At 32.4% G+C, this 24,268-nt stretch overlaps 3 protein-coding genes across 4 annotated transcripts; 1 reads left to right on the top strand and 2 right to left on the bottom strand.

Annotated features, from left to right (window-relative positions):
- Positions 1-76: 76 nt before the first annotated feature.
- LOC130901700 (venom protease-like) lies at positions 77-8,354 on the top strand. Its single transcript, XM_057813238.1, has 7 exons — positions 77-440; positions 3,153-3,308; positions 4,595-4,654; positions 4,713-4,873; positions 4,943-5,049; positions 5,103-5,520; positions 7,365-8,354. Exons 1-7 carry the CDS (start codon positions 377-379, stop codon positions 7,527-7,529), a joined length of 1,131 nt encoding a protein of 376 aa, XP_057669221.1. The 5' UTR covers positions 77-376; the 3' UTR covers positions 7,530-8,354.
- A 379-nt stretch (positions 8,355-8,733) lies between these two features.
- On the bottom strand, positions 8,734-10,922 carry LOC130901009 (FUN14 domain-containing protein 2-like). 2 transcript variants are annotated; one of them, XM_057812052.1, is made up of 4 exons: positions 10,669-10,922; positions 10,438-10,606; positions 10,183-10,378; positions 8,734-9,433 (listed from the first exon to the last, which is right to left on the bottom strand). In XM_057812052.1, the coding sequence occupies exons 2-4, from the start codon at positions 10,599-10,601 to the stop codon at positions 9,353-9,355; spliced, it is 441 nt and encodes a 146-aa protein (XP_057668035.1). In that variant the 5' UTR covers positions 10,602-10,606; positions 10,669-10,922; the 3' UTR covers positions 8,734-9,352. The 2 variants fall into 2 exon arrangements, with proteins under 2 accessions (XP_057668035.1, XP_057668034.1); XM_057812051.1 differs by having other exon boundaries at positions 8,734-9,073.
- Positions 10,923-12,617: 1,695 nt separating this feature from the next.
- On the bottom strand, positions 12,618-24,073 carry LOC130901715 (juvenile hormone esterase-like). The gene is made up of 10 exons (XM_057813264.1): positions 22,641-24,073; positions 19,827-19,964; positions 19,608-19,761; positions 18,471-18,662; positions 17,902-18,080; positions 15,795-15,930; positions 15,243-15,412; positions 13,086-13,227; positions 12,885-13,026; positions 12,618-12,825 (listed from the first exon to the last, which is right to left on the bottom strand). Exons 1-10 carry the CDS (start codon positions 22,842-22,844, stop codon positions 12,651-12,653), a joined length of 1,632 nt encoding a protein of 543 aa, XP_057669247.1. The 5' UTR covers positions 22,845-24,073; the 3' UTR covers positions 12,618-12,650.
- Positions 24,074-24,268: the final 195 nt, after the last annotated feature.

The raw sequence follows: 24,268 nt of genomic DNA, 5'->3' as shown, positions 1-24,268 counted from the left end.
CTTGAACTTATATTGTTTATTATCGAAAAAATAATGAATAATTAATGAGTCTTGCACTAGATTAATTCAACCTTGATAACCTGTATAACGTCAAAGATTCTGTTTAATTATTATATTTAAAAATCATTACCACAATCAGCATCAGTGAAATAGTACTACTGTATAATATATTTTGTAAAATATATTTCTCCCGATGAGTGACCTGACGGTTTAATTTATGCACTTATTTCTACAAAAAAAAAACTAAAAAAAGAGATGTGACGCCTATGGGTTGTTGTTGTACGATATTAATTTCTTATAAAACTTGTGAAATCCGTCTGGTAAATCTCTGTGACAAGTGATAATTCTAAATTGGTTTTTGTAAACAAACAATACAATGAAGAAACAATTATTAACCTTTCTAGTTTTATTGTGTTCGTGTTTGAAAGTGATTGCCCAAGGTAATTCCTCTATAAATACATCGTAATTTTTATTAAATTTATTTTGCAGTTCAATTCCACACAAATGAAGTGAAATAAAGTAAATCAAATACAGTTTAGTTTATACCTACCGTATTAATATGTTTAAATATGGAAAACTAAAAAACTAGGATACGACTTAATTGCATTTGAATAGACCTTCGAATATTTGATCAATCGCCTTTTGAATTATCAATTATATATTTTTTTATATTTACACGTTTATTATCGTTTATGGAAATTGTAGATAAAAATGACCTCATTTTTTTCGTGGTTAAGAAAATTCATTATGTGAAATTATCTTTGAACTTAGGTACCTAATATTTTCAAAGGAGTTATCAAAATTGTTGTATGTAGTTTGAATCTACATTTGTCTCAATAGCAAAATTGTTCAATAATTAACTGTTTGGACTTTTTTCTTAAGAAAATCATTATTAACGTAGTTGTACTTATGTATCTGCAAACTTTGAATGCTTCTTCGAAGATCGGATATACAGAGTGCTTCTAAATCCATGCGACAAAATTTAGGAAGTGATTTCTATATGAAATTAAGATGAGCCTTTCTTATAATACAATTTTCTCAGCTCACTCCTTTCCGAGATATCACCCTTAAAAGGTGGTGACAAAAATTGAATTTTTAATTTCTTTAATTTTCCTGCACTCGCAAAGGATTAGCCACGGTATTATTTCAATACTCCTGTTACATTATACGGGGTGAAATTACCAACCTATTCTTCAGTTCATGTCAAAACTTTCTTTCAAGATGATGTTTCATGAAATAAAATTATAACTTAAAATCCTTGTTTTATTAAAAAATATTTTTTATTCTTAGATTCTTTTCCCAAAACCAATAGCTGCACAGAGAATAAAAATAAACACCATATTTCATATTTGTTTAAATAATATGAGTGGACAGTAAAGATGTGAAATATAAATGCTGGGTATAACCATCTCTAGTCAAAATACGTGAACATAGCCTACGTTCCAAGATTTGAGGTATATTTTTTATGGTGTTACCCGCTGTATGAATACGATTCTTCAAATTGTTGATATTAACTATGGGTGTCGTGTAGACTAATGATTCAAGGTAACCTCATAAACAAATGCTGGCGCCCTTCTCAACCAATCCAACTGTTGGGATATGTTGCATCTAAATGTGTAGTGAAGCACCATCGTGCATGAACCACATACTTTGCCTGATATTGAGTGCGATGTCTTCAAGTAATTCAGGGGATCATTTTCGAGAAAACTGATGTAAGAAATTCCATTTAATGTCCGAGACAGAAAATTTGGACCAATTAAACTAACCCCTACAATACCGATCCCAACGTTTACTGAAAAAACATTTTGAAAATGGTACTCTATAATCTCATGGTGATTCTCGTCTGCCCATATATGATTATTGTGGAAATTTACGATATTCTTAGAAAATGTACCTCGTCCGTAAACATTACATTATTTGAGATTGAGTTTTTGTCGCATTTCGTGTGTTAACCATTAACAAAATCTAACTCTTTGAGGAAAATCTCTAGGTAAAAGAGTGTGCAATTTTTCTAGTGATTGTTTCCGGGTGTACATCAATTTCATAAAAAATCGCTTGTTCTACTTTACATTTATAACTATACGGAAGCGACCACTGTCGTTTGAATTTCTTTTTAACAATCCAGATCGGAAAAGTGGTTATGAATAAGTGCCAATACGAAATGATGAGACGTCATTCTTTGCGAATATTTTTCAGCATACAAACGTCTAGCTTGTCGAGAACTACCATTTGCCATATCATAAACATAATGCATGTCGGCCTTTTCAGCGTTTGTATACATGTTACAATACACAGATATGGCAAAGATAACATCCTACAAACTTACATGTAAACTTCGATCAAGTATCAACAACAGTGTTTAACATCAGCCTCCTACAATTTGAATAAACATTAATAAACCCGATAAATGAATTGTCAAAGTGACAACAGCTTACTATTATATAATTAAAAACAAGGTAGAGGTGATCATTTCCAGCATTTATTATGAATTGTATGACATTTTAACTTCTTTACTGTTTTACACTCAATTTATTAAGAAAATTATAATTTGTGATGTTTATTTTTGTCTCTGTGCAGCTTTTATTTAAGAATAATTTGACCCTTAATACACTACTCACAACTAGTTACAGACTGTGAACCGGAAACCCTATTAAAAGTACCTACTGATAAAAAATATTTCGAATTATGTATAATACATAATACTCTATTTATGTTCATTATTTTCTCAGTATTATTCGATTTAGTAACCGGCTTTATCTAGGAATTCCATGAGACATTTTTTGTGAAATGTTATTTTTTATCTATACTTTTATTTAAATGATTCACTGATTCTGAAAATTGAATATTGTAATGCGGACCTGGACAAATTGTTTAATTATCAGTTCGTAGTGGAACGTCTCTTTTAGTAAAGATAAGATTTTCGCTATTTGATAACCAGCATTATATTGACCACCCAACTTTCTATTGATCTTTCAACTTTTAATCTACTAAAATTGAATTTTGTAATCTGGCAACACTGTCGTAATATTTGTTGTCAATGTTTTAATAATTGAAAATAAAATATAAATTAAAAATAAGTTCTGTAGTGTTAGTATAAATATATAGAATTCAGAAATAACTGGCCTACAATGAACTCATGAAATAATTTTTAGGTGGCGATAAATGTACATTAAAAGGTTCACGCAAATCGGCTATTTGTAAAATAATTACAGATTGTCCAACTGCAGTGGAAGAAGCAAAATTAGGAATTGAACAAACGTTGTGCGGATATGCAGACGACTTAATTACGGCCATTGTATGTTGCGAAGGTATTATGGTATCTATTTTTTAATTGATTAAATCTTAAATTAAAGGAATCTCTAATTAATTGTGCGAGGGAATTTTACGCTAACAAACCTTTGAACCTCTCAAACATGAGGTATAAGCACGTGGCAATTTTCTAAACGCCAGAAATACCAGGGTTGCTACTTAAATTTTGATATATGGCAACAGTGATGTGAATATGTCAAATCTTACATTGTCGTCATAAAGTTTGATATTTTTAATTGTGAACGTACTCAGAACGTGTTGTCATATGAGTGATATTTGAGTGGTTTACAGATAACTATCACATTCATCATGGTCAAAAGTGGAATTAAATCTCGAAAATTTTCGTGCTATGATTTTCTATGTGGACTAAACTAACAGCAATGTGCCGATAAACTCACTTCGACTCTTCGTGATGAAGCATCACCCCGCTGATTTTCCGAACTCAATCGTTGTTGCACTCCGCTACAGAATGAATTATGTGAAGGTCGTCTAAAATCGGCTGTTCGTAAACTGATATTTCAGAATCGTCCTGTGACATACCGTGAAATTGAGGCATACTTGAGAATTAATTTCACTCGCATATATTCAAGATTTGCTCGAGTTGGATACCGCATTATTTGGCAATCGCTAGAAAAAAGCTTGTGTCGATAGGTGCAAAGAAATGCTGAAAAAATTCAATAGCGGTGCTTCAAAAGACGTCTATAAGATCGTGACAGGCAACGAAACATAGATCTATGCATATGAACCCGAAACTAAACAACAATGGACTGTATCGGTTTGACAAGAGGAGCCAAATCCAACAATAGTTGTTCACGCACGAAACACTTCGAAGCAAATAATCAGCTGATTTTTCGGAATAACTGGACATGTCGCCATCGTCCCATTGGAGCAACGTAGAACGGTCAAGTCTAAATGGTACACCACCATTTGTTTGCCAGAAAAAATCAGGGAAACCAATCGCAGAAGACGAATCATTCTCCACCATGACAATGCGATTTATCACACAACAGCTCAAACAAGTGAGTAGCCCTAACATTGAACTGATGGGTCATCCGCCGTAGAGTCTTTGATTAGCACAAAATTATTTCTTCTCATTGCCGCAGTTAAAAAAAAAATTGCAAGATCAACGTTTTTCTACACCTGAAGCCATATGTTTTGGAGGTACCTCATAACTGATTCCGAGGGAAATTTGATTTGACTGAATTGTGGAAAAATGTAACGATCTTCGAATGAATAAAATGTAAAAGTTATAATTGAGGTATTTATTAGGTAATTTTAATTTTAGAAAAGAGAATCGTAAACGATAATTTGCATAAACAACACCAAAAGAGAATAAGCCAAGAAAGTAAGTAAGAGTATCGTCTTTTTATTTTACGTACATTTTACAAATGAAAGTGTTTTAGAATGTGAAGAATATAATAGACCGGTTACAGCCGTCGTCGGTGTTTTACCGCTAATTTCGGATGCGGTTCCTATTACAATAAAAAATCCCAAATGCGATTATAACGTTAAACCTTTAATAGTAGGTGGTGAACCAGCGGAACCAGGAGAATTCCCTTTCATGGTATAATTTCAATGAAATGGTTAATGGATTCTAAGAATTATAAATATAGGTAGATTTTTTTCATTTTAGGCTCTTATAGGATTTAACACAACATCTGAACCTTGGAGATGTGGGGGAACTCTAATAAGTAATAGATTCATCGTAACTGCCGCTCACTGTACTTACACTACTGACGCGTGAGTAGTTGATTTTTGATACTATCACTACGATCAACGAGCGATTTTTTTAGCGGCAGGCCAACAGTAGTTCGTCTCGGCGAACTAGATTTATCATCGGAAAATGACGGTTCTCAATATAAAGATTATCCTTTAAGAAGAATAATAATCCATCCTAATTATTCGCCTCCTTCCAAATATAACGATATCGCTCTACTCGAAACTCGAGACGAAATAAAATTTACGCAATTTATTCGACCGGCGTGTTTAAATTTAAACAGCGATATACAAAACGGTAAGGCTATAGCCACCGGTTGGGGAAGAACCGATTTCGCCGCCGATAACAGCGAGAAACTTATGAAAGTCACGTTAAACTTTTATACAAACGAAAGATGTAAGACGACTTTTCCGAGCGATGTATCTCTACCGAGGGGAATAGCGTCTTCGATGGTATGCGCTGGAGATCTTAAAGGCGGAAAAGATACATGTTATGTAAGTTAAATTTTTATATTGAAATTTTTTTCCAAAGAAAATTATGGAAAAATTTTAGTGCCTTAAATTTTTTTGTGATTATATCTCGATTTCCCTCATAAAAGTTTGAGAAAATATTTGATGTTTGAATTTTTTGACATAATTTTTAGATTCTTACTTTTACCATCAAATGTTTGATGATTCGAGCAAATTGGATAGTAGTTAGAAATATTAATTTCACTTATTAGTTTCATTTTTTTTTAATTTGCGCATTTTGAAAGTAAAAGTAACAAAAATTTTTCGCAAATATTTTACTCATTCGTTGCATGGAGTTGGTTCATAGATTGCAGAAATAGAATTTCGACACTGAGCTGTGGTAAAACTTCACAAATGCTTGCACATCAATAAAACCACTGGCTCCGATGGAATACCTCCAATCGTTTTGAAGAAATGCGTGCTGAACTAACAAGTCCGCTATGCAAAATTTTTTCTCTTTCATATAAAAAAATGTCTCTTCGCAACAGATTGGAAACTTGCTCGGGTTCAACCCATAACAAAAAAAAGACGGTTCCCAACAACACGCGCCCGATTTTTTTAGTCCCAACCATTTCCAAAGTCATGGAGAAAGTGGTTAACCAGCAAATCTAGAGATATCTTAATCTACTAGCATAATCAGCGACTAGCTTATGTCACCAATGCATGGTCTGAAACTAGAGAAAAATATGGAGACTCTCGAGCAATCGCACTAGACATATCGAAGGTTTTTGACAGGATTTGGCATGCCAATCATCTACGCACAATTTGTCGCCTTCACTCATCCACTAGATTAGTAGCTTCCTCAAAGACTGATCCATCCAGTTCGCTATCGATGGACACACCTTAGAAAGGTTTGAGGTCAACGTTGGTGTTCCCCAGAGATGCATCTTGTCACCTACTCTCTTTCTCCTGTACATCTACAATCTACTCGACAACACTGCAAACCCGATCTATAACTTCGCCAACGATAGCACACTGAAGTCGTCGTTCAGATCAGCCGCCTCAATAAACTCGATTAACACCCAAATCCGTAGACATCAATTCTACCATCAATACCGACCTTGAAAACAGTCTGGAGTGAGGTGGAAGCAATTTGATTGATTTTAATACAGAGAAAAACCCAGGCTGCTGCTTTTATAAAGATGCATATATTATGCTTTTTTATGGCACTGCGGCTAAAGATTTGGTCCTGTCATAGAATATCATCATCAAATTGCTCAAATGCAAATTCGCTTGTTGGGAGCAGTATGTCCTAGTTACGAGTATATACCCCACAATAGCTTCTAACCTTCTCCAAGGCCCAAATTCGTCCATATTTAGAGTATTTCTTGCACATTCGGAGCTTAGCTTCCAAGTATACTCCGAGGATGCTCCACACAATACAGAAGAGAGCAATTCGACTTATAGGTCATCTAGAGTTGACCAAAAACTTGAACAGCTTAGAGCATAGAAGGAAGGTCGCTGACCTGAGCAGATGCCTATAACGTCAATTTATCAGGACTCCTTTCTTTGGAGATGTGCAAGCCTGTGGAATCAGCTACAAAGGCACGTCTTTCCCGAACACTACAACCTACAGAATCTAAAGATCAATATCCACAGGTATCTCCAAACGGCAGACACCACTGGAATTACTCGAGTGGAATGTGTGCTTGTTTTTTTACCCAAAGCGGTATCTTCTATCGAGAAAATAGGTTTTATTGATTCAGAGCTTTGGAAACAAAAAAACTTTAATAAATTTTTTTTGATGAACTTAGCGATTTGATAAATTATTTTTTGTAAAAAAATAGTATTTCTACTACGGATGCTATCAAATTGTTATGTATTTTTAGGGAGATTCCGGCGGTCCACTCGTAGTTACCAAAACTGGAAATATGTGCTATTTTTATTTGATAGGAATAACATCGTTTGGAAAATTGTGCGGATTTAGTAATACACCTGCCATTTATACTAGAGTATCAGAATATATACCGTGGATTGAAAATATCGTTTGGTAGATATTTTTATACCAATATTTTTCTTGATAAAATACTAGTTTTAACATTTTTACTGCTTATTTAAAAAAGACATTTTTTGTAGCTTTGACTTTTATAAATAAAGTTTAAATTATTCACATTTTATGATTCCTAAAATAATACACTCAACTATGAAATTTTTTTACAACCTTCGTTTATTAACCCAAATTGGGTTTCGGCCAATTTTTCTGAAACTCAGTTATAGGTTGAACCAAGCTAATTAAAAGGTACGAAACCCCAAAACCCCCCAACGCGTTCGACATTATCCCTGAAGTGTTCGAAAGTAGCCTGGGAGGAAAGGAATTTGTTTTGGTTAATTGTTCTAGAAGATGGCATAATGATAGATCAAGATGCAATTCCAACTTTTCCTACCCTCACATTAGAAATGCGAGAACCTTACAGTTGGTATGTATCAAATACGATTAGCTCTAACATAAGTTGAAGATAAGATTGAAAGAGATAACAAGACAATTTGACCAAAAACTACTTGAATCAGGATTGCTACGAATCAGACTCTATTCAAGATTTACAAGGACTAAACATAAGTTTATGTATATATTAAATTATTACTGTATATGTAAAGCTTATATTAGCTTACTGAATAGGAATGCTTTATTGGTGGAGCATAGATCCTATTTTGTTCATTTGATTATTGGACATTGGTTATTTTTAAATATTTCATTTCATTATTAAATGGCTGTGATGACTTTACCAAGATATCATCAATATTTCAATCAGGGTTGTTGCTGATTTAGGTTCTTATTGTATTAACTGATGACAATTTTAATAAATTACTTAATCTAGTAAGAACTTATTATTTGTTATGACCTTTATTCGAGAAATTCAATGAAACCTCGGAATGTACTCGAATTATTCCTCTACCTATGTACACTTTAAATCAAAGTAAATTTTAGTCAATTTGTGGTGATTTTATTCTTTATATTCGCTGGTAAGTTTTTCCTTGCTTTTGTTATCCTTGTGCTCAAAAAATTTCAGTGATCCTTATGAATTTCCTTTTGTTTTAAGCAAATTTTGTATGATAGTTTCCATATGATTTCGTATTTTCTTTTTATTTAGGGAACAGAACGAATAGAATAGAACAGAATAGAGCATAAGCCTCTTTCATTTGAAACATTTGTATTAAATAATCTCGTACTTGATGATAAAATTCAAGAGTAAATGAAAGTTGGTCTAGCAATACATTTATTTTTTAATCATACAAGCGTCAATAGAATAATACAGTTAATTAATTATAATACAGATCTAAACTAATTCAATGCGTGATTATATTACATTTATTTTATTAGAATATAATACGAGAAATGATTGTTATAATATACCTACATATATTTGTGTATTTAAGAAGTGCCTATTCCTATAGCAACTCCAGCTATGAAGGAGACTAGGAATATGTGCATCTCTTTCACTTGATAATTACTACCTGAATACCATTTGTTTGCTTTATTTTTACCTTTCCTAATAACATCTTCTGCTTGATCTAGTTTCCTATCAAGAAATCTTTCAGCCTGTAAAAATTCACCATCTTCAGGAAGAACATCTCTATTTTCATATAGGAATGAAAAAAAATATCTATGCCTTTTTTGGGAATATAATTTAATTACAAGAAAAGAAATTTTGCAATTTAGGCTGGATCAATATAAAGTTTTTGTTCAAGATGTTGGTCAGTTTAAGATTTTATTTGAAATAATTTTTTTTGACCACTTATACAAATATTATGTTTTATTTTTATTAAACAAATAATATAGCAATAATTCTTTGTAAGATGTTGCAAGTAATTATTTTTTCTAATGTGATGCTAAACCGATTAGAAAGCCACCAATGAATCCAGAAGAGAAAGGAGTGTTATTTCTGGCAAAATTAACTACCTAAAATATGGTTTAAATGGAAATAAAACCAATAAAAAAAAATAGTAAAAAATAATTGACATTCTCGGGGTTCATGAAGGCACGGTAGGACAAATATTTCATCTTTAGTTGTTTGCATGAGACTAATGTTACAATTTATGACTTTACGTAACTAAGGAAAGTGAAAATTGAACTTCGAATAGCTAATTTTTAACATTTAAATCAGAAAAGTCAAATTGAAATTAGAGAAGGCTTTGTTGACCAAATTAGACTAAAACTAGACCAATTAAACTCAGAAAAGTCAACTTTTGGCTTCATTTAAAATATTTGCGTTTTTCAAGAAAAATAATACAATCAAAAGTACCTACTACTTAATCTTCAGATTTTTTTTCAGTTCAATTTTTGAATTTTGGAAATCTACATGAAAAACTATATTATCAATAATTTCTTATAAAAATCATAAAAAATAGTTCTTCATATTTCTGAAGTTAGGTGTCAGTCAACTAACGTAAATTATCTACAACTTTAGTTAACTATAATTTTGATAAATTCTCCATCAATCATAATTAAGCATATAAAATTGAAATTTTTATCCCCTTCCTCCACTATTTCCAATCAAACAATGTTAGTAGTAGTTTTCAAGTACAGTACAGTTGAAACTGGGTAAACAAGAAAATAATTAAAAATTGGTTGAAGAAATATTTGTAGGATCAAGAACAGAGGAAATCATAAGAGTAAAATTAGAACAAGGTAAAATACAAAAGATATACCTTATCTGTCCAAGATGAACTTTCACCAGTAATTTGTTCCTCCACTTTATCAACTACTTTGTCTAGGTTCTTATTAATTTTATTCCAATTTATCCTAATGTATCCCTTCTCATTAGCAACTTGTAAAAGTATTATACCACCGCCTAAAGCAAGAGCAGCAGTTTTTCCTACTTTCATAGTTACAAATCCAGTTATCCTAAAATGTAACATATACATAATATGTTAACAAGATTGATGATCTATATAATTATGTACCATCCCGAAGAAGCTCCTAGAATAATCTGTTTACTAGCCGATGTTTTACTAATATCACCGAAAACTGTTTGAAAAAATGATTTGGCCTGACTTCCAGCATCATCCACTGCTTCATTTATATCATCTTTTCCAGAAATTGGTCGTCTTCCAATTAAACTCGGCATTTTTACTATAATATCTCAAAATATTAATACAAACAGTAAATAATAAACGTCATTAAATCATACTAACCTCTAAGAATATTCACATGACATAATATTCGTTTATAGGTGATGCTAGAGATGGGTAGTTTTGGAAACAACCCATAGAAAATTACGTAGTTTATAATGGATTATTGATATGAAAATTGAAGTTTCTGTTATTTTTATAACACATGCACATACTTAAAACATAGTAAATATTATATATAATTGTTACTGATTCTTTGATTTTGGTTGAATTTCAAGAATTTCATCTACTAGCGCCTGCACCTTGAAACATAGAACATATAATTTTAAGCTGAGGGTAGTCACAGAATGTAAATTTTTAGACATGTCATAAATACCATACAGTATTCATGTATATTTTTCTGTATTCGTAAAAGTTTCGAAAGGACGGAGTAATATTTATTCATTTTAATAAAAATAAATTTATAAATTTTTATTAAATTAAATTTATAAATATACATCTACAGGAATTGTCCTAATATTCAATTTTAATCGAACATATTTAAATGAATGATGAAAACATGGACATTTTTAGTTCATTACAAAAAAATACATTTGGTCCTTTTAATGCTTTTTAGTTCTATCTCCATTTTTTGACCTATAATATAAAGATTGTCAAGAGTAAAGATAGAGTTATAGTTTTTCCAATATCAATTGCAGATTGTAAAAACCCTTGCCGATAATTTTGTTTGATCTACCATAGGCGTAGAAACCTCATTTTATAAATTTATTATTTTTATAAATACTTTTAAAAATATATATTAATAGATTATACCTAGTAGCTAGCTAATGACTGAATGAAAATATTATGATGTGGAGGATTACCTTATAGGCAAGATGTCCGTGGAGTAGGCCTACTGGGGATACCACGTCAAAAAACGCGCCTACAGATCCTACCTTATAGGTGGCAGGGAAAAGAGTTAGGGAAGGACCCGGTCAACTTTGGAGCGCTGTAACAGCGTTTTAAATGAATGAAATTGAAAAAAATTACAGTGAAAAATTGTCATCAGAAGATCATCTACAAAATTGGTCTGATGTAATTTTTTCTCAATATATATAAAAAAAGTTATAGAGCAAAAAAGAAAATTTTTATAAAAATTTTCACCCTTTATTGCTTATAACTTTAGTATCATTTTAAAGTTAGGACAAAACTTCACGAATTTTTTATAAGACGCATAATTTCCTAGATATCGCGGAAAAGGTGTTTGCACCCCACAAACTAGGTTAAGCTTCTATTAACTACCCACAGATGTCCCAAAAATGAAAGTATTTAGTCTTGTTAGTCCAGGTGATTTTTTTCTGGGATGTCCATAGTGTTTATTGGTATTGTTTTGACATATTGATTTCCAATTTAAAATTATTTAAATTTAAAAACATTGCACAAATGTAACCCAGACAGTGATGTGTATGAATCTGTTAGTCATTAAGTTGAAGGATACAATAACGTTCCTTATTTTTACCCTCAATTAACGTATCCTCTCGGATTACCAAATGTCTGCATTATATTAATGTGACTGTGGAGAATAATAAATTTAGCTACTTAAACTCAAGGTTTATTGTATTCATTAAAATGTATGGTTACGATCTTAATAGGGACCCGCATCCTATATGATTGATTCCTTGGATTTAAGTATTTAAGAGCGGTCTGTAAACAAATAGATGTCTTAATATTCTGGAGTTCGTTCGAGTATGGTCATCGGATGATTGAAACCAATTCTAACTACTTATTTTATTGTTTGATAAATAGTTTGTTTCAAAGTAGTTTTGATGTTTTAATACAACGAATATGGTGAACCCTTCTAGTTATAGGTTTATATTAAAATATTCAACTGTCACTTATGTAATAAATCGTATATAACTTTTATGCTGAACTGTTGGTATTTATAATACAGGATCTTGTTGGATTACTGCTTGTTTTAGTAGTTTTTTTACGTTTTCATCGAAGGAGAAGGGTAAAATAATAATTTTCACTTAAAGCATTTTATACCATTTATTTTCGGGATTTTCTTATTTAAAAACCGTGTAAGGTGGTTCCATGTATGTTTCTAATATTTCTTTAACTTGTTGGTACTGCCTTGGGTGGTCCAACATCTCGAAAGTTGAATTTATATTCAGATATCTAAGTGTCGATGGTTCGGAAGGTAACCAAGTGATATTACCAACGGGTTCGGGGGTTGGGACGCTATAAATTTGAAATAATTAACTCAAAGAAAAAATTTGATTATTTTGTCAATTACTCACAAGTATTTAACGAAATTTGTCCATAATTGAACGTAACGGTGTAGTATTACGCCATCTTCTTCAGGAAATTGACTAAGGTCGCTATTCGAACCATCGTCCCACATATAATGTAAATCTTCAGCGTGGCCTACATTACCAGTGTCTATAATACACATTCAATAATAACAGGTGCATAATAATAAAAAAATTATAATTATTTACTTGGTGGTAATAAAGGCAGTATTGACGTCATCCCTCCTATTTCACCTTTATAAGAAAATTGATATAAATAATAGGGAGCCTCGGGGGAAGCTAACTCAACTTGTTTACACGTAGCTGTAGTGAACGAATTGTCACTGATATACTAAAATCATAAGAAATATCATTAATAACTGTTAGGCAATCTAAGAGAACAGTTGTTTTATGTCAAAATGGTGGCTGTAGGGAGATCAATCCATTTTAACTTATGCAGGAACTCTTTAATAAACTATTTCTTAATGAAACTGGAAATAATAATCTTAAATTCAACAAATAACTTGCAGAAACTTACGGTAAACGCGCTTCTTTACCACAAGCTAGCCATCAGGTTTTCACACTTTGTAAGTTCACACTTAATACCAGAATTAGTTTTATTTCATAAAAATTTAAATGACATATTCATTTCTAGGTTAGGAACCAGAAGCAGCGCAAAAGGGGGAATTAATGTCGATGTAATTATTGAGGTTATATCAATAACTTAACTAACTTTACGAACTGTGTAAATACAATTGTTTTTTAAATAAAGCTGCCTCAGAGGAACGAGAATTCTGCTTATGTTATTTTCTTCGTTACAAATGCCCAAAATAATGACAAACGCAGTGAATTCTCTTTTTTTCTCACTGTCTCGCATAGTCTCTTTTTAGTTCTATTCACTTGACTCGACAATGATTTAACTTAAGTAAAACGACTGAGAAAATATGTTTTCTCGAGATCTGCAAAGCCGGTAATCGTGGCGGTCTCATTAGAATCCAATTCCTGTTCGAAAAGTGACTTTTTCAAGTTTAGAAGGCCAAATCTGAAGAATTGACTCAAATTTAAGCCCGATGAATGAATTTTTATGTTTGGAAACAAAAAGAAGTCGCTCGTGGTGAAATCTGGAGGATAAGGAATAAGTAATTTTTTTAAGTTTCGCGTGGAAGTAAATCTGGTGCATGGATTGAAATTTTTCCCCGGAAAGCGACTTTTCCATATTTAGATACAAAAAGAAGTTTCGTGGAAATAAAACTGGAAAATAAGATTGATGGGGCTGCAGTTCCTGGCCTAATATGACCAATTTTGCCAAATTTTGAGAAATGTACGCAAATTTCTACCCAGCGAGAGGCTTATTAAATTTTGGAAAGAAAAATAAGCAGCGCGAGTTCAAATCTGGTGTATGTAAATCAAACGGAGCCAAACATAGGAATTAAGGTTGATGGAATAGCAGTTCGTGGCCTAACTCGATTAATTTGGCCATGACGAGAGTGGAGATATGAGTCGATGTAAATAACACCTTATGAATCCGAGAAAACAGTGGCTATCATGTTTCTGGTTTATAGGACAGTCTTCGCTTTATATAAAGTAAAGTCCATTGTTTCTGGTCTGTACCAGTGGATCTATGTTTAGTAGACTGTCACGAAACTTACACACTGCTCTAACAAGATCTCAGAGTTGCGATTGTTATCCTAAATGAGCAAACGAGTCTCAACAACTTCTTCTCATCCAAAATTTCATACAATTCACAATTCTCGTGATCTTTTGAAATGCACATTGCCCCATCTATTCCGCGTACCTTCAGTTTGTTACCTGCCATTACGAGATCGGGCATTTCCGCCATTTGTGGGGAATCTAGACCTAGCTTATCAAAAATTGAGTTTCAAACTCGTTACAACAATTCGTAACAATCCCCTTCGAATAACAATAATCACCATCTAGCATCTAAATGCTCATTGATCCACTTTAATGAGAAAAATGGAAATTTTTCTAATATACTCACTCAAAATAAAACTACGAGTCCGAAAAAGCCTAAATTTTGACTACAATATTTGAAAATGCACCACATGATAGTAAATTGCTATTTCTATACGGGCGTTATCGAGTGATGAGACAAGTACTTATTAGGCTGCCCTCGTATATTAGAATCAAATATTGACGTCTGTAACTAGTTCCGGATTGGATCTGAAGAACCAGGGATCAGGTGGGGTGATAAAACATTTAAAGTGTCGAGGGAAAATCTATCGCGCTGTTGTCAATAGTTCAAACAAATACACAAATCTATGAAAATCGAATATATGTTTTATAAATAACTGTTTTATCGTAAAGAAACATTTCGAGTTAAGAGTTTGGTATTATAATAATACTTACCCTGATATATCCTCCATAATTTTCCTCAAAACTCGTGTTCTGTGTGTATAGTTGTTTTAATAAAGTACCAGCAATTGTTCGGTTTTCGGGAGACATGTTTATCAATTTATCAACCAACAAACTAGGATCTGCGTCGAATTTCTCATACTGGGTTTCATTTTTACTATAAACTGTGGAATATTCACGATTAATATATTTTTTTTATTTTAGTTACGAACATTTACTCAGCGAAATGACTCCTTCTTCTTAAAAACTGAATTTATTGTGAAACAAATAAAATTTTTATCTGTATTATGATATTTTTGATATCACTAAATCCTCCTTACAAAAAATAAAGCTGGCGAAATGTAGAAGATAACTTAAATTAAATGGTCTGTTTATAGGCTTTGTAGGACGTTCCTAATAAGCCTATTTCAATATTTTAGTTCATTTTCAACGCATTGATCTTATTTTTAACTACTTATAACTGAATTTCACTGAGATAGGGTACGTACATTGATAAAGTTAATAAACATAAAAATTATTGCTTCTATTTATAATCGATCGACTCACCTAAAAACGCCATTTCCTCCGAATTGAATCCTATTATAACAGGAACTTTTTTATAATTTTGGTTTAAGAACGAAGGAAAACCTTCGTATGAAAATGGTCCGTCTTTTTCTATAACCGCAGCACCAGTTACTCCCGACTACATTTAAACAAAATAAGCATCAGTTTTTGAAGTCTATAAATGAGTAAACATTCATATCTGCTGAAATGATATCAATAATTTAAGTCAAGCTATGGAAATATGTATGAATCCTCTACTCTTATTAGTCATAACATATAGCCTATAGTGTAGTGAATAAAATACAATCTAAACATACTATCATCTTCCAAGCCGACTACGAAAAAACACATTTCCTTTGGACAGTAGAGCGCCATAAAAGATGACACAGTGTGCTTAAGGCAATTGGTGGAATGCAAACCCAACGAGGCAGCATCACCACCCAGAGTCTATTCTTGGAAAAACCAGAAGTATATCTCTGAGAAGTCTGTGATAGTTATTTCTGGCTGGAAACACCTGACATGAGACCAGCGAATATACGCATAGACGGGACTTCTGTCTTTCTGAACAAGCAATGGGCATTACGAACCATTGAAAAGCCGATGGCGCATGGAATAGAAAGAACAGCAGACCTCGTCATCGTCAGTGGAGGATTCAAATACTTTAGGAAACGTTTAGTGATGTTAAAAATGCATGATTAGCTAGGAAATCGATCTTGGTTAGTTTTAAGTGGGGCCTATCAGAAAGCGTGTATCTGCAACGCTACATGTTCAGCTACTAACAGTGGATCCTTCTCATTCTAACTCGACTATTATGCAACACTAAAGATTGGGATGATTTGATTCCATGGAATTCTATCTTTAAAATAGAGCTAACTGCTACGATGAAAGTGAGTGACAGTACTTTTAAGCTGATTTGTAGTTATTCAGGTACTGATAAAATCACTAGGAAACCCCTAGGTGGGTGAAAATTTGTTTTTCTCTCATTGATAGACCACGTTATCCAGCCTCTAGTTATTTCATTAATAACCAAACTTGATGATTTCAATAATCAATTATGTAAATTCTTATGATTTGAATGAGCATTTATGAATGTTCACTATAGAGAGTGTCTCGTGAATAAAGTCAGTTCCTAATGTTCACTTTGCTTATTAAATAATTATACAAAAATAGCTTTGATATTCCAAGTATTCTGGTTTGGTATGGTTTGAGCCCAACGTTCAGCAAACATTTCAATCGTCTCTTTTTTATTCCACTCAGTATTTTAGCCGTGGATTTAAATAAATAGTAATCTGACGGTGCAAGGTCCGCATTAAGTAATGGATGCGTAATTTTCGCAGTATGAGATTTAGCATTGTTGTAAAAGAGCCCGCTTTGGGTTAAATAAACTTTGATATTTCGCCAATACAATACAATAATTGGTACTGTGTTGGTACTAGGTTGATTTTCTACTGCTTCTCTTGTAACCTAAATATTCCAGGCATGTGGACGACCTGAGCGCGAACATCAAGCGTCAGATATCAAAAATTAAAACAATTAAATCAACGCTGTGGCTGAAGAACGTTTTTCTTCCTTCAATTCCACATATTTTTTTACTGTCACGACCTCTTTGAACTTTTGTTTCCAATAAGGTTGTAACAATAAGCAAATTTTATGTTTATCACACTCAATGAAAACGCACCGCGTCTTCAATAAGTAAATAGATAAAATAAATGAATTGAAAGAAAGTGAAGCAATTGGATTGATTCTTCATAGAATTAGAGACAAGTTATGATATGTTTTAATGGAGACGTATAATTTTCACATATGAAAACCGACATTATTTATAAGATCCCCTTTGTGTTAGTTTGAGGTATTGTAAATAAATGGATAACGTATAAGAAACGATGAAAAGATCATCAATATAAAAAATGTAGTATTTTCGTTAAGGAAAGATAACTCCCCAAATTAGTGTTTGTGATTTCGGAGTGTCTATACAGCTAGGAGTGTCCATTGAACCACATATTGAATAAACGTTAACAGTAACAAATATAAGACTTCTTTAATAATATGGACTCTTTTCAAATAAAGCATATTTAAAAAAATCTATTTGTGTGAGTAGGAATATACTTACATGTAAAATATCTTCAGCGGTGGCGTTTTGGAGAAATTTCAAGATGTCGCGCGAATCGCTGGAGTTAAACGTGGGATCTAGAACTTGTGCAAGCCTGTAGGCTTCATTAGTAGTGTTTTGTGTTTTCAATTCAATACCAACTGGACTTCCACTTTGCATTATGGCGGCGTGAAATATTTCTAAAAAATATATTCCTATGAGCATAGGCATGTCTCGTTTTACAACAATTCTTTCGAGATCAAACATCAGTAGGTGCAACTAAAGAATATATAGTAAAATAAAGGTCTTATTACGAATTTTGCATGGTCTAATAGTTGTAGTAACTACACTGATCATCAGAGAACAGTGGCAGCGATTGCGAATTATGAAGTACACCAAAAATATACATTTGTGACCTCATTACACTAGATCCTGAAGCACATGATCTGCTCGTAATTCTCCGACAAAAAATGTACGGTGAACTAATGGAATTGGTAGGGAATTGAATGACTATTAGAACAAAAAAGAAGAAAAAAATTTAATTTTAAGTTTTTCCTATTTTTTCGAGTATATGAGAATTAAATACTAACGTTTGTCGTCAACCCAAGGTCCTAAAAGGTGATACCCAACTGAGATCGATCCAGCACTTTCTCCAACTAAGGTAACTTGATAGGGGTTACCACTAAAGGCCTTAATATTTCTGTTAACCCATTGTATAGCAAACAACTGATCTTTTAGACCTATATTAGCCGGAATAACACCGTCATCAGTACCAACGAATCCTAAAACATTGTTTTAATTGCTGAGTATCAAAGAGATACAAGTCAAAGATACAAGCGCCAATCAAATTTAAACTAGCTTTCATGTAAACAAAATTTATTTAACGAAGAACTGCACTTTTTTCATTCTGTATTCCGTAGAATCATTTGCCTTAAAGTGTTTGTTAGGTAGGTACAAACATGTAAAGGAAACAATAACATAGATGATGAAGTATTTTCTAATTCACTGTCCCCAATGTATGTAACTGTTCAGGAACTGGCGTTGTCGTAGTAGAACAAAGTCATCTCTTGCGTCAACACTAAAGCTCAACTTGATCCATGAGATCCCAGTAATAGATTTCTATTAGTAAAACACCCTTCCAATCTATAAAACCTTTCTACCATACCGCCGTTGATAAAAAAGTTTTATTTCTATTTGTTCATCATTCTTCACTCTATTCTTGCCTGCCTTGATTCGGACATGTAATTATGCACTTTTATATCATCACTGAGTGACATTTTTATGCAAAAAACTTCTCTCTTCTCCCTTAAAATGACTTCGATGCAACAGGGATTAACAAACTTATTCAGTTGAGATGTTTCTGCATCATAATTGAAAAAGTGTAGGTAAAGCGACCGTGACCTGTTGACCATGAAAAGGTAGCTTCCGCGAACTATTTAAGAAATATGTGGTTAATTTCATCTCGCTTAACGTTTTCCTATTATAGGTTTCCAAACGGAATGCTATAATTGCTGAATCATGCACAAATACCAAACATTCGTTTAAATTTGATTGACTTTGTACTATGTATCAGTTGGACATTGTATTATTCGATTATACCACAAATAAGAAGCAAAAGAAATCAATAAATTAATAAGATAAACATGAAAATAGATAAATGCATTAAAATAACTATAGAAAAAGTCGAAAATCCGATTTTATGTTAGATAAAATTTTGAGAGAATTACCAAAAGGTCCTAAGCGATAATTAAAAGTGACAACCACCACACGATGGTCCATAATGTATTTTGGTCCATAGTATTCAAATGTACTGGATTCATTTACAAATCCCCCACCATGGATCCAAAGCAGTACTGGTAGAACTTTAGCATCACTTGGTTTCTGTAATAATTTTTTTTCGATTGTTTTGTTGTTATGAGGTGACAGAATTTGTAAAAAAAACTTACTTGGGGTGTATATACATTAATATACAAACAATCTTCGCTAATTTCCAAATTTGCGTATTTTTTTGTATATTGGTAACAGATTTTTGTGTTGTTCGTCGTATCCAAAATACCTGACCACGGCTCTGGAGGTTTAGGAAGCTTAAAAATATAAGAAAATTTGATTTAGATACAAACTAGGTCAATATGAGCAAGAAGAAAATACAGGACCAACAAAATATCAAGCTAAGAACAGTCATTGGACCACAAAAGTACTAAAAACAAACAACACAGGAAACACAGGAAACCGAAAAAACTGATAAATAGATAGGTTAGATTAATAATAATACATAATTAATACAAAAACATACAGAAAAACAAACACTAAACCCCCAAGAAGAGATCCTAACACTCGAGTCAATATTCAAGAGGATACTCATCATGAGATATAATGACTATTATCATTCATCTCAACTGTATTAATAAAGAAAGTCATATGAAAGTAATTCAGATATTTCCTTTACTACTGCTCAGCATCGCGTCCATACCGGATAAATCGATTTCAATAGAACTAAAACACCCTACCTCGTTCTTCAAGTTCAGAATGATTCAAGAAGCTATCGGAATAAAAAACTTCCAAGCTGCTTAAATGAAAGATATGATAAACGGAGATCCAGAGGTTACTGTCAATCTGGAAACATCATTCAACTCTTTCTGCCTGCTCCAGTGCCAATAATAGCAATTTCTTTAACACCCCCCGAGAAGTCAAATTTCTTACATTTATCACCCCTCCCGCCAATAATACAGGTCACAAATATAAAATAAATATAAATATAAAATATTTTAAAAAATAGAAGAAAAAGTAGACATATGCATAATGACAATAGAAGACCTGAGAATGGGAGTAAATATCAACAAATATGGAAGGATGGTAGTCAATCAAAAAAAAAACATGAAAAGATAACAAAAACTAAAAGGAAATGGAAACCTAGGAAAACTTGGTTACAAGTAGGAAAGATGAGAGGGAAGAAAAAACAATACAGCAAATAAATGAGGTAGCGAAGGATATAAACGAGTGGAAAAAATGGGTAACAGGAAAATGGAAAGCAGAATCCCAATGCTCTGACACTCGAAAGGGTATAATGGGTTTTAAAGAAGTAGGAGTTATTTTTCCTGTCTCGTTTCTTTACTTAGCTTTGATCTTGTAAGCTACATTGCCATTTTTATGGTGATGGCATACTTTTTTACTGATATATATATGTAATCACCGTAGAGAGCAAATTTTTACATCGAAAAACCTTGTATTTTGATTAATGTGGAGTGTTTCAGATTTTATTTAAATAAGTAGAGTGAAGTTTTTCGAATGAAATTTATCTCAAAGATTGAATAATTTATTGGACTAATCATCTAGATGTATTGATCATAAAGATAATGAAAATTTTCAATTAAACATTAAAAAAGATCCAAACAATATAAATATAACTGAATTAAGTGATGACGTAAATACGATATAAAAAATTAAATAAAAAATCATAATTGACACTTATGAGATTTTTGAACTTTAATTTTGGAACTCAAGATCTTTTTGAATAGTAAATCCTTATAATCTAATACTCGGTTCTATACCAATTCTAATCCATTCCAATAGCACAAGTAGCTTCTTTCCAAATCTGCTCATCTACTTAAGTTTTGGGACAAACTTAGTTTTCGTCTGGTTGACAGTATAAGTTTCTAAGCCTCCAGTGTACGAAAACATCAGTTATGAGTTTCTCATGCCTAAACCACATTTGGGATGAGTGTAAAGTGACTTTATTTTCTACTGAAGATTTTCCCTTCTCAAAAATAGTTATTCGAAAAGTTCCAATATTACTGAGAATAATCTCACTATTGGCAGCTCATGAATAAAGAAGCTGTGATTATTCTCAATATAATCTTCTTTTATTTCCACGCACTTTTTCAGAACGTATGATTAAAGCTTATATGCTTCATTAAAAATATGATGAATAAAAATATTGGTACACCGACTGTTTAATAATTGTTGTTAAATATTTTACACCTTAACTCGGTATTTAGCTTTGCGACTAAAAAATAGTCGGACGAAGGCAGATCAGGTTTCTATGGTGAGTGTTCAATATCAGTGAAGCCAAATTCGAATATAGTAACCTCCGAAAGCGAAGCAGTGTGGACGGGAGCATTATCGTAAGAAAAGCGCCTATTTCGGCTGACGCGAATCCTCCAAAATCAAACAAAGGGATATCCTCGCAGTCTGAAACTATTGTAGCCATCACTTTTTTATTCTTTTCGTGACCTTTATTTTTTTACCAGTAAGTTCAAAACCAATAGTGATAGTGTTAATGTCCACGGTATTCTCGATGGTAGGTATATTACTTTTCACTTCTATTTTAATTATTTTGCATTTCTTCAGTGAAATTCCAAGGAGTATGCAGATTGAGGCATTGGAATCAACCAAAAAAGGGGTGATCCGTTGCGTGGAGTAGGAAAATTGAGATCACGGAATTGGGTCATTTCTTGTGAATGATGGGATAACCACTCTCCCTCCATGCCTCTCTTGATAATGGCTTCAAAGTGAAAGCCAAAGCGTCGAGAAAAATTGAAGTTGAGTTCTCTATTTTATCTCCCAGACTAAAATTATAACTATATGAAATTAGTCCAGTTGTAAAAAAAATCAATAAAAACTTATAGTGCTGGAAATTTCGGAATATTTTGAATTTCGTTGTTGAAAAATTAATTTGGAGTGGAAAACAGGTGCATACAGATAAGTACAACAAATAAATTAAGTATTATTAATATCATCCCATTAAAACGTCGTATACTTACTTGGAATCTGTTTTCTCCTATTGGTTTAGCTGCGTAAGGAATTTCTTGAAAAGCGTAATAATCATTGCCGTTTTCACTTTTCAAAATATGTCCTCTGATTTTTCCTGATTCTATTTCAACTATAGTATCGTCAGCATACGTATAATTGATATCAACGAATATTGCTATTAAAAAAAATAATTGAAATAAATTTATTAACGTCATTTTGAACGTTGAACAAAAACTTAAGGTTTCTAATTGTAAAAATACATTTATATATCATTGTTTCGATTGGCCACTTCCGATTAAACTTTGGAAAACAATAATTTGTCTTATAGATAAAGTTAATGAATGACATTAATCTGAATTTATCAGTTATTGAAAAATGATGAGAAGATAGTAATTAAAAATTGAAAAATATACTTACAAAATTCAGAATAACTCCATAGAGATTTAAGTCTTCCTATTTAAATATGAGATAGGGGAGAGTGGGAACATGGTAAAGAAAAAAATTCCTGTAAGTCCGGTTCTGCTAAGCCGATTTTTATAGACTTGATGTTTGACAGAAGTTTTGACCAGTAATAGAAAATATATAAATTATTAGCAATTTAATCAGCAACGTGTACGCTAGAGGTCTATGTGTCATATATGTCAGATATTGTGATTTCTCTTGACAAATTCGAGTGGGTATTTCAGAAGTAAACTAAATTGACATTAAAATGATATGGCTATGTGAAAACCGCATGTTCACATCTTTTTACCATTCCAAAATATCTTAAGAAATGTGTAAATGGTGGTAGTTTTAGATTGAAAACAAATCATATGATCCTACATCAGAGTCAGAATGTTCGAGATTTTGATATCAGGCTGGATTATTGCAGCTGGCTATTAAATATGATACTGAAATATTTTCACGAATTTTGTGGACTCGTGAGGCTATGTTTCAAAATAATGGTAGAGTAAATCGCCATAATATGCACTACTGGTCAGAAACGAGTGGATGCCGGAGATCCAACATCGGGGTCGTTGGCCTATAAATGTGTGGTTTGGGAGTCTAGGTGAACAAATGATTAGAAAAATATATTTAGACTTTCTAAGAAATATGGTGGTTGCCTAGTACATTATTCCATATATGTTTGTATTGTTTTTTAATCTAGCATACCCTGATAGGTGGGTAGGACGTGGAAGTTTATTTCTTTGGCCACCGAGATCTCCAGATTTAACTTGCTTAGATTCTATATGTGGACCCAAATAATAGGTTTCGTTTACACCTCACGACAAGAGATGATATGATTGAGAGAATACGACAGGCAACTGAAGTATTTCAATTGTATAAATTGGAACTGCTGTCCTATCCACACGTTGGCGACTAATTTCATATTTGATTCACGATATTTTGAACACCTAGGGCGATACCAATTTCGTAGTTAGTTATATAAATTTTTTAATTTTTTACATGGTTTAATTAATGATTTGTTCTCATTGTTAGTAATATTAGCATTACCTTTAGATGACGTCATCTGGCACCGATAATAAGATTATTATAGAATAGGTTAAATTACTGTGAGTAGACCTATATAAGAGAATTTTTCATACAGAATAAATTTTTAATTTCCGTTTGTAGACTTTTTAAAAAAAATTCCCATCGT

Source organism: Diorhabda carinulata, chromosome X, assembly GCF_026250575.1.
Source record: "Diorhabda carinulata isolate Delta chromosome X, icDioCari1.1, whole genome shotgun sequence".
In the NCBI taxonomy this organism is placed as follows: domain Eukaryota; kingdom Metazoa; phylum Arthropoda; class Insecta; order Coleoptera; family Chrysomelidae; genus Diorhabda; species Diorhabda carinulata.
Note: the sequence above shows the minus strand (reverse complement) of the source record. Positions and strands in the feature narration are given on the sequence as shown.

Excerpts from the sequence above, each read along its gene's own strand:
- LOC130901009 (XM_057812051.1), bottom strand. The coding sequence starts at position 10,601 with ATGCCGAGTTTAATTGGAAGACGACCAATTTCTGGAAAAGATGATATA. Across the intron at positions 10,379-10,437 it reads CTAGGAGCTTCTTCGGGATG|GATAACTGGATTTGTAACTA; the intron begins GTACATAATTAT and ends GTTACATTTTAG. Across the intron at positions 9,074-10,182 it reads GTTCATCTTGGACAGATAAG|GCTGAAAGATTTCTTGATAG; the intron begins GTATATCTTTTG and ends GAATTTTTACAG.
- LOC130901715 (XM_057813264.1), bottom strand. The coding sequence starts at position 22,844 with ATGACGTTAATAAATTTATTTCAATTATTTTTTTTAATAGCAATATTC. Across the intron at positions 19,762-19,826 it reads TTAATGTATATACACCCCAA|AAACCAAGTGATGCTAAAGT; the intron begins GTAAGTTTTTTT and ends AAATTATTACAG. Across the intron at positions 18,663-19,607 it reads TTATCGCTTAGGACCTTTTG|GATTCGTTGGTACTGATGAC; the intron begins GTAATTCTCTCA and ends ACAATGTTTTAG.
- LOC130901700 (XM_057813238.1), top strand. The coding sequence starts at position 377 with ATGAAGAAACAATTATTAACCTTTCTAGTTTTATTGTGTTCGTGTTTG. Across the intron at positions 4,655-4,712 it reads AAAGAGAATAAGCCAAGAAA|AATGTGAAGAATATAATAGA; the intron begins GTAAGTAAGAGT and ends AAAGTGTTTTAG. Across the intron at positions 4,874-4,942 it reads CAGGAGAATTCCCTTTCATG|GCTCTTATAGGATTTAACAC; the intron begins GTATAATTTCAA and ends TTTTCATTTTAG.